Source organism: Equus przewalskii, chromosome 13, assembly GCF_037783145.1.
Source record: "Equus przewalskii isolate Varuska chromosome 13, EquPr2, whole genome shotgun sequence".
Lineage (NCBI taxonomy): Eukaryota > Metazoa > Chordata > Mammalia > Perissodactyla > Equidae > Equus > Equus przewalskii.
Window position 1 is genome coordinate 91,493,293 of NC_091843.1, and position 12,016 is coordinate 91,505,308.

The window sequence follows — 12,016 nt, forward strand, 5'->3', positions numbered from 1 at the left end:
AAAAGCCATTAAAAATATAATAATACTTTTAAATCTCTCATCTTTTTCAATTCACAGTAATTGCAGGAGCAAATATTGCCTGTATCACATTTTTTTCTTCCTTTACCTGAAGAGCTGCCACTAAAAACTAAAAGCCACGATACACATATCAACTGAACAGCCGTCCAGAATCTAAGAACATTATCAACCACGCTGACTGATCACACCGCTGAATCGAGAATGCTCGTGCACATCTCCTTAGACAGCTGAAAGGTACACAGGAAACAAGAAGTCGGCCTTACCCAGAACGCCCCACGCCCCCCTCAGTCTTTTCATCAGAGAGCCTCAAAGCAGAGTCAGAGCGACTCCACCTCCCCAGCCCTCTCTGGCCTCATGAACAAGTTGAAATGCACTTTAAAAATAATGACACTCAGTGCCTGTCCTAACCAAACCCTCAAAGCAATCACCAAGGTCTGAGCAAAGGAGATACAATTTCAAAAATAAGGAGCTAGGCCAAGGAGGCTTCAAAGAGGGGGAAGGAAAGGAAGGAGGAAGGGAGGGACCCCCAGGAATATTCAAGGTGCCTCTCCGAAGAGAACAATCTGGCAGGAACGCAAAGAAAAGGTGAGGAGCCTGAGGGCTGTGATTGAACCTGGCGGATGGACAGCTGGCTTCAGAGGAATCAGGCAGGCCTGGCCGCTGGGCTGGTAAGCGACACAGGACAGACGCACACTGAAGCATCCGAGAAAAGATCAATGCAGACGATTCCGCCACCACTACAAGTGACACACACGTGAGAGCGGATCCACTTCTGAAGAGAACTTTAAGGCTCACTCCGAAAGGGCCAGCGACACAGAGCCACAACCAGGACAAGACAACGCGCATCGCAGGTCCTCCCAGCATTGGGCGTGGATCCCCAGAAGATCCAGAAAGGCGTCCTCGGGGCAGGAGGCTTGAGGAAAGACCCCGGACACCAGTACACCAGGTCTTTAAACTTCAGAAACAGATAAGGGTCCTAAAACCCACCGGAGAGGAAGGAGAGGGAACCAGGAGGGGAGGCTGAGCCCAGCTCAACCGCCTTCCTCCTGGGAGCGAACCCCGAATTTCCAACCCTGGAAGGGCTGTGGGAATCTACCCGCGTCTTGACAGCTGCAAAGATTAGGGAATCACAGACTATGGCTGTCGAGAGACAGGCATCTGTGAAATAAGTGGATAAACGGGTTGACAATGGGCAAGATTAGTAACATTAAATAAGAGCCAACCTTGGGAGGAAAAATGGGAAGTGGCCACGAGGAAGCCGGTTCTCACCATCAAAACGCATATGCAGCACATTCGGCTACGAGTGACCCCTTCACACAGAAAGTGCACACACGGTTTTCATCCGAGTCCTACGGAAATAACACAGCACACATCAAAGCACAGGGACTAGGAGTACTCAGCATGTTAGACATCACTCCAGCAGTTATAAGGAGTTTCGGCCCTCCAATATACTGAGTAAGTATCTCCTCAGGGAATGCCTGAAGATGTAAACACTATCTCGTGGCTGAGAGTCCAGTAAGGGAAATTAGCAGGACATATCTAGATAAAGCCACGAGTAAGGTACAGCTCAAGAAGCACGGCATTGGGAGGAAGAAAAAAATTCCTTCCTGCAAGGGATCCTGGGAAGCTCCTCTGAAAAAGGTGACATCTGAGATGCGCCTTGGAAAGTGGGTTAGAGACTTAGACCCCAAGGACTGGGGGAAGGAAGGCCCGGAGTGGACCTAAGCAGACAGTCATAAAAGGCCACATGCACATGAAGAACAGCGAGCAGTTCAGACCAACAGCAGTTTATGGAGTGTGTGCAAAAGGCTAGAAAGTTAGGGTGGAAGAAGCCCGCACGAGGTCTTAAGTACCAGGCTAAGTCTGAAGTTTGTTCCGTAGAAATGATGGCTGGGAACCAGGGAACCAGATAAAGAATAAGGTTGTAGTAATGTGTACAGTGGATAGAAAAGGAGAGGCTAGGTGGTCAGGGACACCGGTGGGCAAGGCCAGAGCCACAGCACCATTGGTGATAAAAGCCTGGAACCACCCACGGTGCCGGCAGGAGGAATGGAGTGGAGAGAACAGTCTAAAGGTAAAAATCAACAGGTGTTCATTCGTCGGACGTTCGTGAGTGCTGATCACCTGTCCAGCATCAAAGGAGCTTCTGGGAGCACAAAAATGAGGAAGATATATATTTTTTACCTAAAGGGATGAAGTAGGGGAAAAGCAGCGAAGAGTTAAGGATGACCTCAAGTCTCAGTCCTGGGGAAAGAGCAAGAGGAAGGACCACCAGCAGCAAACAGGCTAGAGGAAGAGGAGAGCGAACGTGCTCCATGTCTGGGGGGGTGACGGAGGCAGAAGGAAATGTGTCCGACAGCAGAAGCCGTGAGGGTAAGCAGAGGGAGAAGGCGGGCAGGGCGCGGCAGAACATGGGAAGACAGGTTCCGTCACGAGGTCTCATCACAGCGTTACGACAAGTCCTTGGGCGGGTTGGGAGGGTTAAATGCAGAAGGTGGGAGAAGAACGAGGGAACACCAGGGCACGAAGCTGAAGAGAATCTTGAGAGGGAGCAAACGCCAACACCGTGAGGTTGTGCGCTGGGAGATCTGGCCTCTGATCCCCTCTGCGCCTCACTCCCTCCGGCGGCAGGAAGGGTTAAGGCGAGTGAGCGCCACCACGAAGGCACGGGCCCGTCCTAAGAAGGCTGCTGATCCCAGGACGTGAGACGCGTCAGAGCTAGAGAAGGTCCTTCTCTTTTGGAATCACTTTTGGTGGTTTTTCTGTTTCCTCTAAAAAAGGAGGAAGTCAACATGATTATCGGCTGGAGGAGGACAAAGCGGCTGAGAAAATACTAAAGTAAAGAGAGACAGGGTCAGTAATGACCCACAAGGAGGGTCAGCACTGGGACTGTAAATGACAGGCGCACCTCGGGAAGCAGAGGGACAGTGGCTTCTGGGGGCCGGGACGAAGACAGAGGACCTCGCGGCGCTTTCACAGGAGGAACGGCGCTCACTGTGGCCTCCCCTCCCTGTGGAGGAGGAAGTGGAGCCAGGTCTAGAGTTCACACAGCGGGGAAGAGGTGAGAACAGACACCACTGAGACGAGCACACAGGAACGGTCAGAAATGCTTCTCAATTCCGAGAGCTTCATAAGGACACAGGCAGGTAAACCTTTACCCTAAACTTCCGATTGGAGGAAAGTAGACAAAATAAATGTGGAGAGGGGCTCAGTTAAAGAAACACTGATGTCAAAATTTTTAGGAAACAAAAATAAAATAGGCAAGAGGAAGACATCCAGGCAAATGCCTGCTAGACACTTTAGATTTTGATCACAGGCGGGTGTTATTTATTGAAAAATATATGACACTTTTCGTTTTTAACGCACTTTGAGCTTTAGGTTCCACAAGAGCAGAGACCCCACCCGGTCTTACTCAGCAGCACAGTGCCCGGCTTACAACATCCTCTGTAACACTTGCTGTGGTTTCCAGAGAGGCTACACGCACAGAAACACAGAGCAAGGAACAAGCACGCAAGGTGGCAGGGGTCTACGGTGGGCTGAGTGGTGGCCCCTCAAAACTGCATCCACACCCAGATACCGAGCACCTGCGACGACAACCAAGTGTGGAGAGAGTCTGTGCGGATGGGATTAAGCCAAGGATCTTGAGATAAGATCATTCTGGATGACCTGGGCCGGCCCTAAACCCCATGACAGTGTCCTTACCAGAGAGAGAAGACCCACAGAGGGAGAAGCCACCTGGAGACGAGGGAGAGGCTGCGGGGATGCAGCCACAAGCCCGGGACACCTGGCGCCTCCAGGAGCCAGGAGAGGCAGACGGAACCTCCCAAGAGCCTCTGGAGGGAGCGCAGCCCCCCGGCCACCTCGCCCTCAGACTGCCCCCTCCAGAACCTGAGAGAATAAACTTCTGTCATTTTTAAGGCCCCCAGTCTGTGGTCATTTGTACGGCAGTCCTAGGAAACCAACACAAGGTTAGCACAGCTATCTAAATTACAACACCAGATTAAATGGGCCAATTTCCCCCATAAAACAAAAGATCACAGTAGGAATTTCATACCAGGCAACGGAAGGGCCACCTGTGCAGCAGGGAGCGTGGCAGAAGCTTCTGTTTAGATCCGTGAAGCACAGGTAGGCAAGGTCACTGCACGACAATAACAAACCTCATGAGCACCAGCAAGAGCCCACAGGGACAGGGAGGAAAGAGAGGCAGCCACCTGCAAGGAGGGCTAATTAACTAGAATACCAATCAAAATACTCCACACAAGAAATCCAGTGACAGAAAGCAAAGGAACAGCGTCAGCGTAATGAAGTGTTTCAAACATGCAAAAAGATAGGGAACAAGAGTCAGTGTCCTGGCACCTAACGCCCAGTCTCAGTAAATCCGGACATTTGGCCAGGATTCTCTAAAGGAATAATATTTCAGACACAGTGGAAGGCTCTAACTACCCCCACTGACCCCTCCTCCTCCCACAGCAAAGGTAAGCGCTGTTGTAAAGCTGAGCGCATCACCCATGTACATGTTCAGACATAAACACATTGCCCAATGTATTTAACGTTTACACACATAGCAATTGGCTAGACATTCAGTCTAGTAATTTTTTTACTCGACATATTTTTGAGACTTATTTATGTCAGTGTATACAATTCCAGCTCATTCATTTCAAGAGCTAAGAGCTGCATTATTAATCTCCCGCTAATGGCCAAGGGGGCTGTCCTCTAACTCTGGCTTAACGAAAAGGCTATGATGAGCTTTCTCGCACGTGTCCCCTCGTACACATGCTGGAGTTTCTCCAGAGCGTGGTCCTAAAAGAGCAACCACTCACTGCCCTTTCCTTTTAAAAACTCCTTTCCTTCAGTGAATAACCTTTATTACAGGATAAGAGAATTTCTATAATTAACAGAAGAATCTGACTGAAGATAAAACCTTAAGACACTTTCTGTAGAAAACGACTAAATTCTATATTAAATTCTGTTTTGAGTCATCTCAGAGTACCTAGTTAGTAAAGACATCTGGAGCAAAAAGCAGTGTATCTCATTAAAGAGAAGTTACCTGTGCAATATTTTTAGAAGACATAATCGCCTGGTTATAGAATATGCGGCCGAAGTGATCCCGGTCTGGAAACACGTCTGCTTGCCGAGGCAGGTTTGCCCCTCCTGAGTCGACTGGGGACAAGGGAAGGAGAGAGGTAAGCACATCTCCAGGAGCAAAGCAAGCAGCACATGGAAGACTCGTTACCAACAGCTTCAGCTCCTAATCACAGTCACAAAGCACTCGCCCGTCTGCCTAACCATCGCACAGCCTCTCCCCAGGCCCCACACAGCCACAGGGAATCCTGTTTTCCTCAAACCCCACAGGCTCTCCTACCTCTGTGCACAATTCACTTAAAGAAATGTTTAGGACATTCTCTCCTTTGAGGATTAGCCTTTCCCCAGAAACACCATATATTCTTAACCAGTTCAGCCAAAAAAGCACCTTTCTCCCTTTCTCCTTTAAAACAATACGAAAAACATCTACAGAATGCAGGTGAACTTTTTTCACACACTGCCTGCCGGTCCTGTTTTTGCTGCAGATTAGCATGGTGGCTAAGAACGCCAGCTGAACACAGTGTTCGCTGTTTGGATGGACACTGTTTGCATCGTGACTGTATGAATGTTAATATCCTGGTTGTGTTGTTGTACTGTAACTTTGCAAGATGTTCTCATTGTGGGAGGGGGAACTGGGTGAGGCGTATACTGTCCCTCTGTATTATTTCTTACAGTTGCCTGTGAATCTATGATTATCTAAAAAATTAATTATAAAAATATTACACTAAGCAAAATCAGTTTCATTGAAAAATATAAAACATGTAACTCATGAAAAAGAATGCCAGCTGAGCCCAACCCCGAGCTCCTTCCTGCACCCCGTGCGCCCACAGGCGGGCGTCCCTGCTGTGCAACGAAGGCAGCAGAGCCACCCCTGGAGCGGAAGCCCTCGGCTCAACACGAGTGAAGGCTTCCAGCTCACTGCCCTGCACCTGTTGCCACTGCCTACGACCACGAAGTCTCCTTGTCATTTAACACAGCGTACCCTGTCGCCAACCATCAGCAGCTCAGCAGAGACAGGGACAGCCCACTACCCCTCCCTGCAGCCTTCAGAGCTGGGCACAGCACCCCAAGCAGCAGGGCCGCATCGGCTGTTTCCTAAATGTGCAAAGCGGTGCACACTGGGAGGCGGCCAGGGAAATGCACCTCCCCAGAGGAAAGGGTCTCCCCGTCGGCACCAGCCCAGATACTCACTAAGTCAACAGGATATGCCGGAGTTCCACCAAACTAAACCAAATTCCAGGACGTGCCCATTTCAAACTGACTTAAACTGGTTCTTTTTGAAACATCCTTAGGTTTCAATGTATTTTAATTTCAAATACAAATTTACTTTCACTGCAAATTAAATTTCTTTATATTACATCTACTCAAATTATATACATATTCAAGTATTTAACATAGTACCTGGCACTCAAAAATCCATAAACATTAGCTAGTATTTTTTCATAATTTGAACCCATTGTGGTTAATAGAAAAACAAAACACACAAAAGAGCAAAACCCCACACACATGTAAAGAGAAAACTAGCATACACCAAAATATGACCAGGGGTTCTTCCTCAGTGATGATATCATGGGTAGCTCTTGTTGACTTTTTCTCCCAGAGTTTTTAGCAAAAAACATGCATTTCTTTTGTAATTAAGGGAGAAACCAACTGTTTTTTAAAATACCCATTGATGACATCACATGTGTAGCCTTCTAGACGGTCTCGCCTTCAGCGAGTGGCCGTTTGTCCCCCCACCCCGTGACTTGCCCAGGTAGATGCAGGGCAGCCTGTTCTGCAGCGCGATTTCTTGTGCCCGCAGGTGCTTCTTCACGGTCACCGGGTAGTAGGTACCTCCTTTGACAGTGGGGTCATTGGCAACAATCATGCATTCCACTCTGAAAGGCAGAAGTTTAATTGGAAAGAGAGTATGAGAGAAGGCTTCAAAGTAAAGGCCAATGACAGCGCGTCAAAGACCTGCCACACACCTGCAGCCTCTGGTACATGTGACCAGTGACAGTCCTTGGCGGACAATCTTAGGATATTAAAACGAGCTTTGATCACAGTTCACATATTCATTTACACAATGTAAAATGATCACTTTCAACAAGTTTAAAATCTCATACTTGATTTTTAGAGTCACCACCCCTATACTAGCACTGAAAAACTTAAGCCACATTTCATAATGGTTCTTTGAATGAAAGGGTCCTAACAAGATAATAATAATGCAAAAAGAAAAAAATCCCAGTCCTGAGGGTGAGGAAATCCCTCATAATAAACCTTCAACATTTCCTGTGAGGAAGGTAATTTGCAAAAATGAAAACTGATCCATCGAGAATACGTTTCAAATTTTCAGAAGTTTTTCAGGTTACTACCACATGCTTTTCTATAAAACTAAAAGAAGTTTAAAATACAATTATCTTGGGGCTGGCCCCGTGGCCGAGTGGTTAAGTTTGCGCGCTCCGCTGCAGGCGGCCCAGTGTTTCGTCGGTTCGAATCCTGGGCGCGGACATGGCACTGCTTGTCGGACCACGCTGAGGCAGCGTCCCACATGCCACAACTAGAGGAACCCACAACGAAGAATACACAACTATGTACCGGGGGGCTTTGGGGAGAAAAAGGAAAAAATAAAATCTTTAAAAAAAAAAAACAATTATCTTGCTTAAAAATAACAAAAGCAAACTTTAAAACAGTACACTGAAAACACATACAACAGTGACTCATCGGTGGGGCCCTTTCTCACCCAAACCAGCGTGTGGGCATCAGGGCCCACAAGTCAGCCCAGGGCAGGTGGTGGGTGCAGGCAGCCAGCAAGGGGGGGCCGCTTCCCACTGCCAGGGGCAACGGTGTGTGCTTCACAAAATGTGACCTTCTTTACATGGACGACGTTTTGTTCTCCCACTCGACAGTCTCTAGAACTCTGAACAGCGACTCCCTGAATCACTGCTGGAGACGGAGAGCAGCACGGGGCCTGGGCCGGGGTGCTGCGCCTCTCCTACCAGGGTGCCTGGCCAGCAGCACCCACGAGAGAAGAGGGCTCCCCTCCTTTTCTCACCGACTAATTGCCCTGAGGAACTCAAGAGAAGTTTAGGAAGCATTTAACTGTTTCTCCAAATTACTTGTTGTTGTTAAGAGAAGCAATCACCAACCACCCTGAACTAGATGGAGCCCACAGCAAGGAGAGCATCTGCGCAGAGGAGCCGAGAGATGACCCAAAGTCGCCCTTGGCTTCACGTGATGCTGGATCTCTCCGGGAGGAGCGTGGGCCTGGCCGCCGTAACCTGCAGCAGCTGTGGCAGTGCGTTTCCAACTGAGCCTGCGCAAGGGAACGCCCACCTCCAACACAAAAGGGCCCTGGGGCCCGGTGTCTGGGGACACCACGACTTTGGAAATGATTCCACGTGGCCTATTTGCCACAAAAAAGTTCTACTTTGTGTGACAACTGCTTCTGGTCAAGAGTCTGATTTTACCTTGCCAGGAGGCCAACCCACGTTTGGTTTTGAGCATCAGTTTTATTCACTAGATCATGTAAAGCCTTTTTCCACGTTACAATTAACATTTCATAGAATGGAAAGCAAATTTGTAACGACCTTAACATCAAACAAACTAGACTTCAAGGGGAATTAGGCGTACAGCGAGCTGCCTGGCCGTAGCGACAGGCCGACACTGCTCACGCTCCCCGGCCGGGTGCTCCTCGGGCAGCGGGACGGCTCTGGGCCGGGAGGAGGCCAGGCTGGGAAGTCAGACAAGGCAGGCGAGAGCTCTGGCTCTGCCAGCGGCTCCATACGTGACCTTGGACACGAGACACAGCCGCTGTTACACAGTCTGTCAACAAGTCACAGACGTGTTACAGAGTGAGAAATGAAACTAGTCCACAAACATACTGCACTGCACATCTATTGGTTTGCCTACCCAGCAACTATTAGTTTGGCAACAGAATCATTCTTTCAGAAACTGCCTCTTCTCTATTTCTAATCCACGTGATTCAAGTGGACTGACCCCAAAGCCCATCTTCAGAGGTGGGCACGAGAACCAGGCTTTCTACCCAGGATCTGCATGGGCTCAGCAGGGGGCCTGGGCCCCAAGAGGAACTCTCCACCTCCTGCAGCTGCGAAGCTCACAGAACAGAGCCCAGGAACTGCCTGGGGCCGGCTCCGGCTCCGCCTCCAGGTCTAGACAACCTGCCTCGGAACAAGGCCAGACTCACTAGTTCAGAGAGTCAGTAAATCCTCTCCTTCTGCTTAAACTAGCTTCAACATCTATCACTTGCCAGAGAAAAAGCACTGGCAATACCCAGTATCTGGCCACACCAGTGGTGTAAGAAATCCATTTAAACGATAAGGAAGTGCTGCTTTACACCTGTTAAACAGTGGATTCTTTTCCAGTCAGAATCCACCAGCAGGGCAGCCCCAGCGCACAGATGAAACTGGTCTCTCCCGGCCCCTGGGCCCTGGCCGCGGTGGACAGGGGCCTCACGAGCCAAAACGCACCGCGCCCTAGGGAACCTGGATAATGACCCCGTTCACGGAGAACCTGAGAGTCGGCGTCTGTGACAGGTTTCTGCCTACAAAGTTTAAAACGCACGCGGAATTAAACCAGCCTAGTCCTGGTGCCCAGCTCTGCTCTCGGGATCACGTGGACCAAGGAGGGCTCCACTCCCTTCCCCCGACCGGAGAAAGCGGCACCAGCAGCGTCCTGTGAGTTGGAATGATTTCACAATCTCACTCTGGAAATGACCACAACAGATAACTTGGCCTATAAACTACATTCCTGTCGTCCATCCACTTACTCAACAAGTATTTTTTCAGTGCCTTCGACGGGCCACGTCCCGTTCGAGGTCGCAGGGACATGGGGTGAACTAGGAGGGCGAAGCCCGTGACCTCGCAGAGCCTCCACTCCGGGGCAGAGGGTCAGTCAGGGGAGGCGCACCAACCAACAAATAGCCAAGACAGTCTCTGACTGTAGCGCTATGAGGAAACGAGAAAACAAGGTAACACAACGTGTACAACTGTTGTGTTATTACTGTCATTACAAAACAAGATGAAATAAAGCAAGGTGCCTGTGGTGGGGCTACGCTGAGACAGAACGGTCACGGAGTGAAGACAGCAGCCCGCACTTAGACGTGCTCACTACACACTGGGTACTGTTGTAAGGCTTCCGGGACACGAGGGTTCCCATTTTGCCGATGGGAAACAGGCAGAGAAATTAAGCAACGTGCCCATGGTCACCAAGCAACAGGGGTGAAGCGAGGCTCTGCGTCAGGCAGCCTGGCTCCGGAGCACGTGCTGCTAAGCAAGGGGCCAGGGGAGACCTGAACAGAGACGTGAACGACCAGGAGCTGCCGGTGCAAGAGCAGATGAGGAACGTTTCATGCAAAGAGCTTGAGTGCAGGCCCTGAAGCAAAGAGGAGTTCAGCGTGTTCAAGAAAGAGGAAGACCATGGCAGCCACCAAGTTATAAATAAGGGTGAGGCAGGCGAGCAGGCGGGGTCAGATCCGCAGGACCCTGTAAGCCACGGTGAGGAATCTGAATTTGCAGGGAGAAGGACCGTGGCTCAGCTACTGTTCCGCCAGTTACTACCTGAGGCAAGCAGTCCTTGGTTCTAAATTGCTTATAAAGACATTCCATGCGACAAGCTTTCTCTAAGTTCCTTGGTGTCCACTCCAGAACTTACCCCGGAGTCTACACCAGCGTCTCCAGCACTACTCAGAAACGCGTCAAGGGCAATAAAGGCATAGAAGAGTTGAACGACTTCAACGGCCGTGGCTCTGAAGTTCAGGCTGGAGTACCGGTGAGCAGGGTTCAGCGAACAGGGACTAGACCGCTCGTTCACTCACGGCCGCCCATCTGCTCTCAGCGCCCAGAGCGCCACCTGGCCTGGCGCCCCGTGAGGCATGCATGTTTCTCTTCCTTTTCTTGTTTCTATGTAGCTGAGCCACATTCCTAAAGCAAGAGGGGTGAGGGTAGGGAAATCTTACCCTCTCCAGCCTAGGAAGGGCTGACAGGAATTACTCACGTCAAGTCCAGCAAATGACTTGAGAACTGCCAGCACAGAGCAGAATTCTTAGGCTACCAAGAGTAGAAGTTGGGGTTTAATGTTTGTCATTTTAGGAAATATTATGCTATTCCTAGTTTAGGAGTCCAGCCTCATTTTTTCTACTAACTTCAGTCTTATTTTTAATTTACGCTGTCTTCTGCTATTTCATCTGCTAGTTCACCTTTATAAACATCTGTAACTATTTTTTGGAATTAGGTGGGGTGCAAGTAAAGCACAAACAAACAAACAAAAACGCCTCATACACTTATAACACGGTGAATACTGGCAGCAATTAAAACAGTCCACATTTTTAAAGATTTCTATCAACTGCCATAAAAAAATAAGTCCATCTAAATATTGCCACTTCTGGAGACTGAAGAAATAATTAAAAACTACAGGGGAATACTATATGCACGAAGATATCCATTCACTACATCGTGCCTCAGAATGGCGAAAATCAGGGGAAACACAAGTATCTAACAACGGGTATATGTTACAAACTGACAGCACAAGGCAAACCAATGAAAGTCTTAAATAGCAAAAAAACGCTTGCTTAAATAAGTGATATAGCAAAACACCAAATTCTATCTGTGTCATTATCATAACCACATAAAAGTGACACACATTCAAGACATCTATGTTGAATGCCCACCACCTGCCAGGCAGTGGTCCCGGCACCAGGGCTGAACGAGACGAAGTCCCTGCCCTCACGAAGCCGACCTGCTAGGGGAGCAGAAGACGGCGAAGAAACAACACAAACCGGCCAACAAGGTCCTTGGAGCACAGCAGGCACAGTGACGGAAGCAGGCAGGGGGCTTGCTCAGACAGGGACATTCGGGACAGCCTCTGAGAAGGGGGTATTCGAGCGAGACCCCAAGGAAAATGAGAAGCCAGCAACTTC

The 12,016-nt window shown here is 49.3% G+C and overlaps 1 protein-coding gene and 1 long non-coding RNA gene across 3 annotated transcripts in view; one reads left to right on the forward strand and one right to left on the reverse strand.

Annotated features, from left to right (window-relative positions):
* Positions 1-12,016, reverse strand: part of MCCC2 (methylcrotonyl-CoA carboxylase subunit 2) — a 63,222-nt gene that overhangs the window by 32,655 nt on the left and 18,551 nt on the right. For both annotated transcript variants that reach the window (XM_070569879.1, XM_070569880.1), the window contains exons 5-6: positions 6,850-6,977; positions 5,066-5,178 (exon numbers count right to left, since the gene is read on the reverse strand). In XM_070569879.1, the coding sequence (XP_070425980.1) occupies positions 5,066-5,178; positions 6,850-6,977 (241 nt within the window). The remainder of the gene's footprint in view (positions 1-5,065; positions 5,179-6,849; positions 6,978-12,016) is intronic.
* On the forward strand, positions 2,811-3,939 carry LOC139075198 (uncharacterized). Its single transcript, XR_011525350.1, has 2 exons — positions 2,811-3,164; positions 3,397-3,939. It is a non-coding gene; the product is annotated as an uncharacterized lncRNA (long non-coding RNA).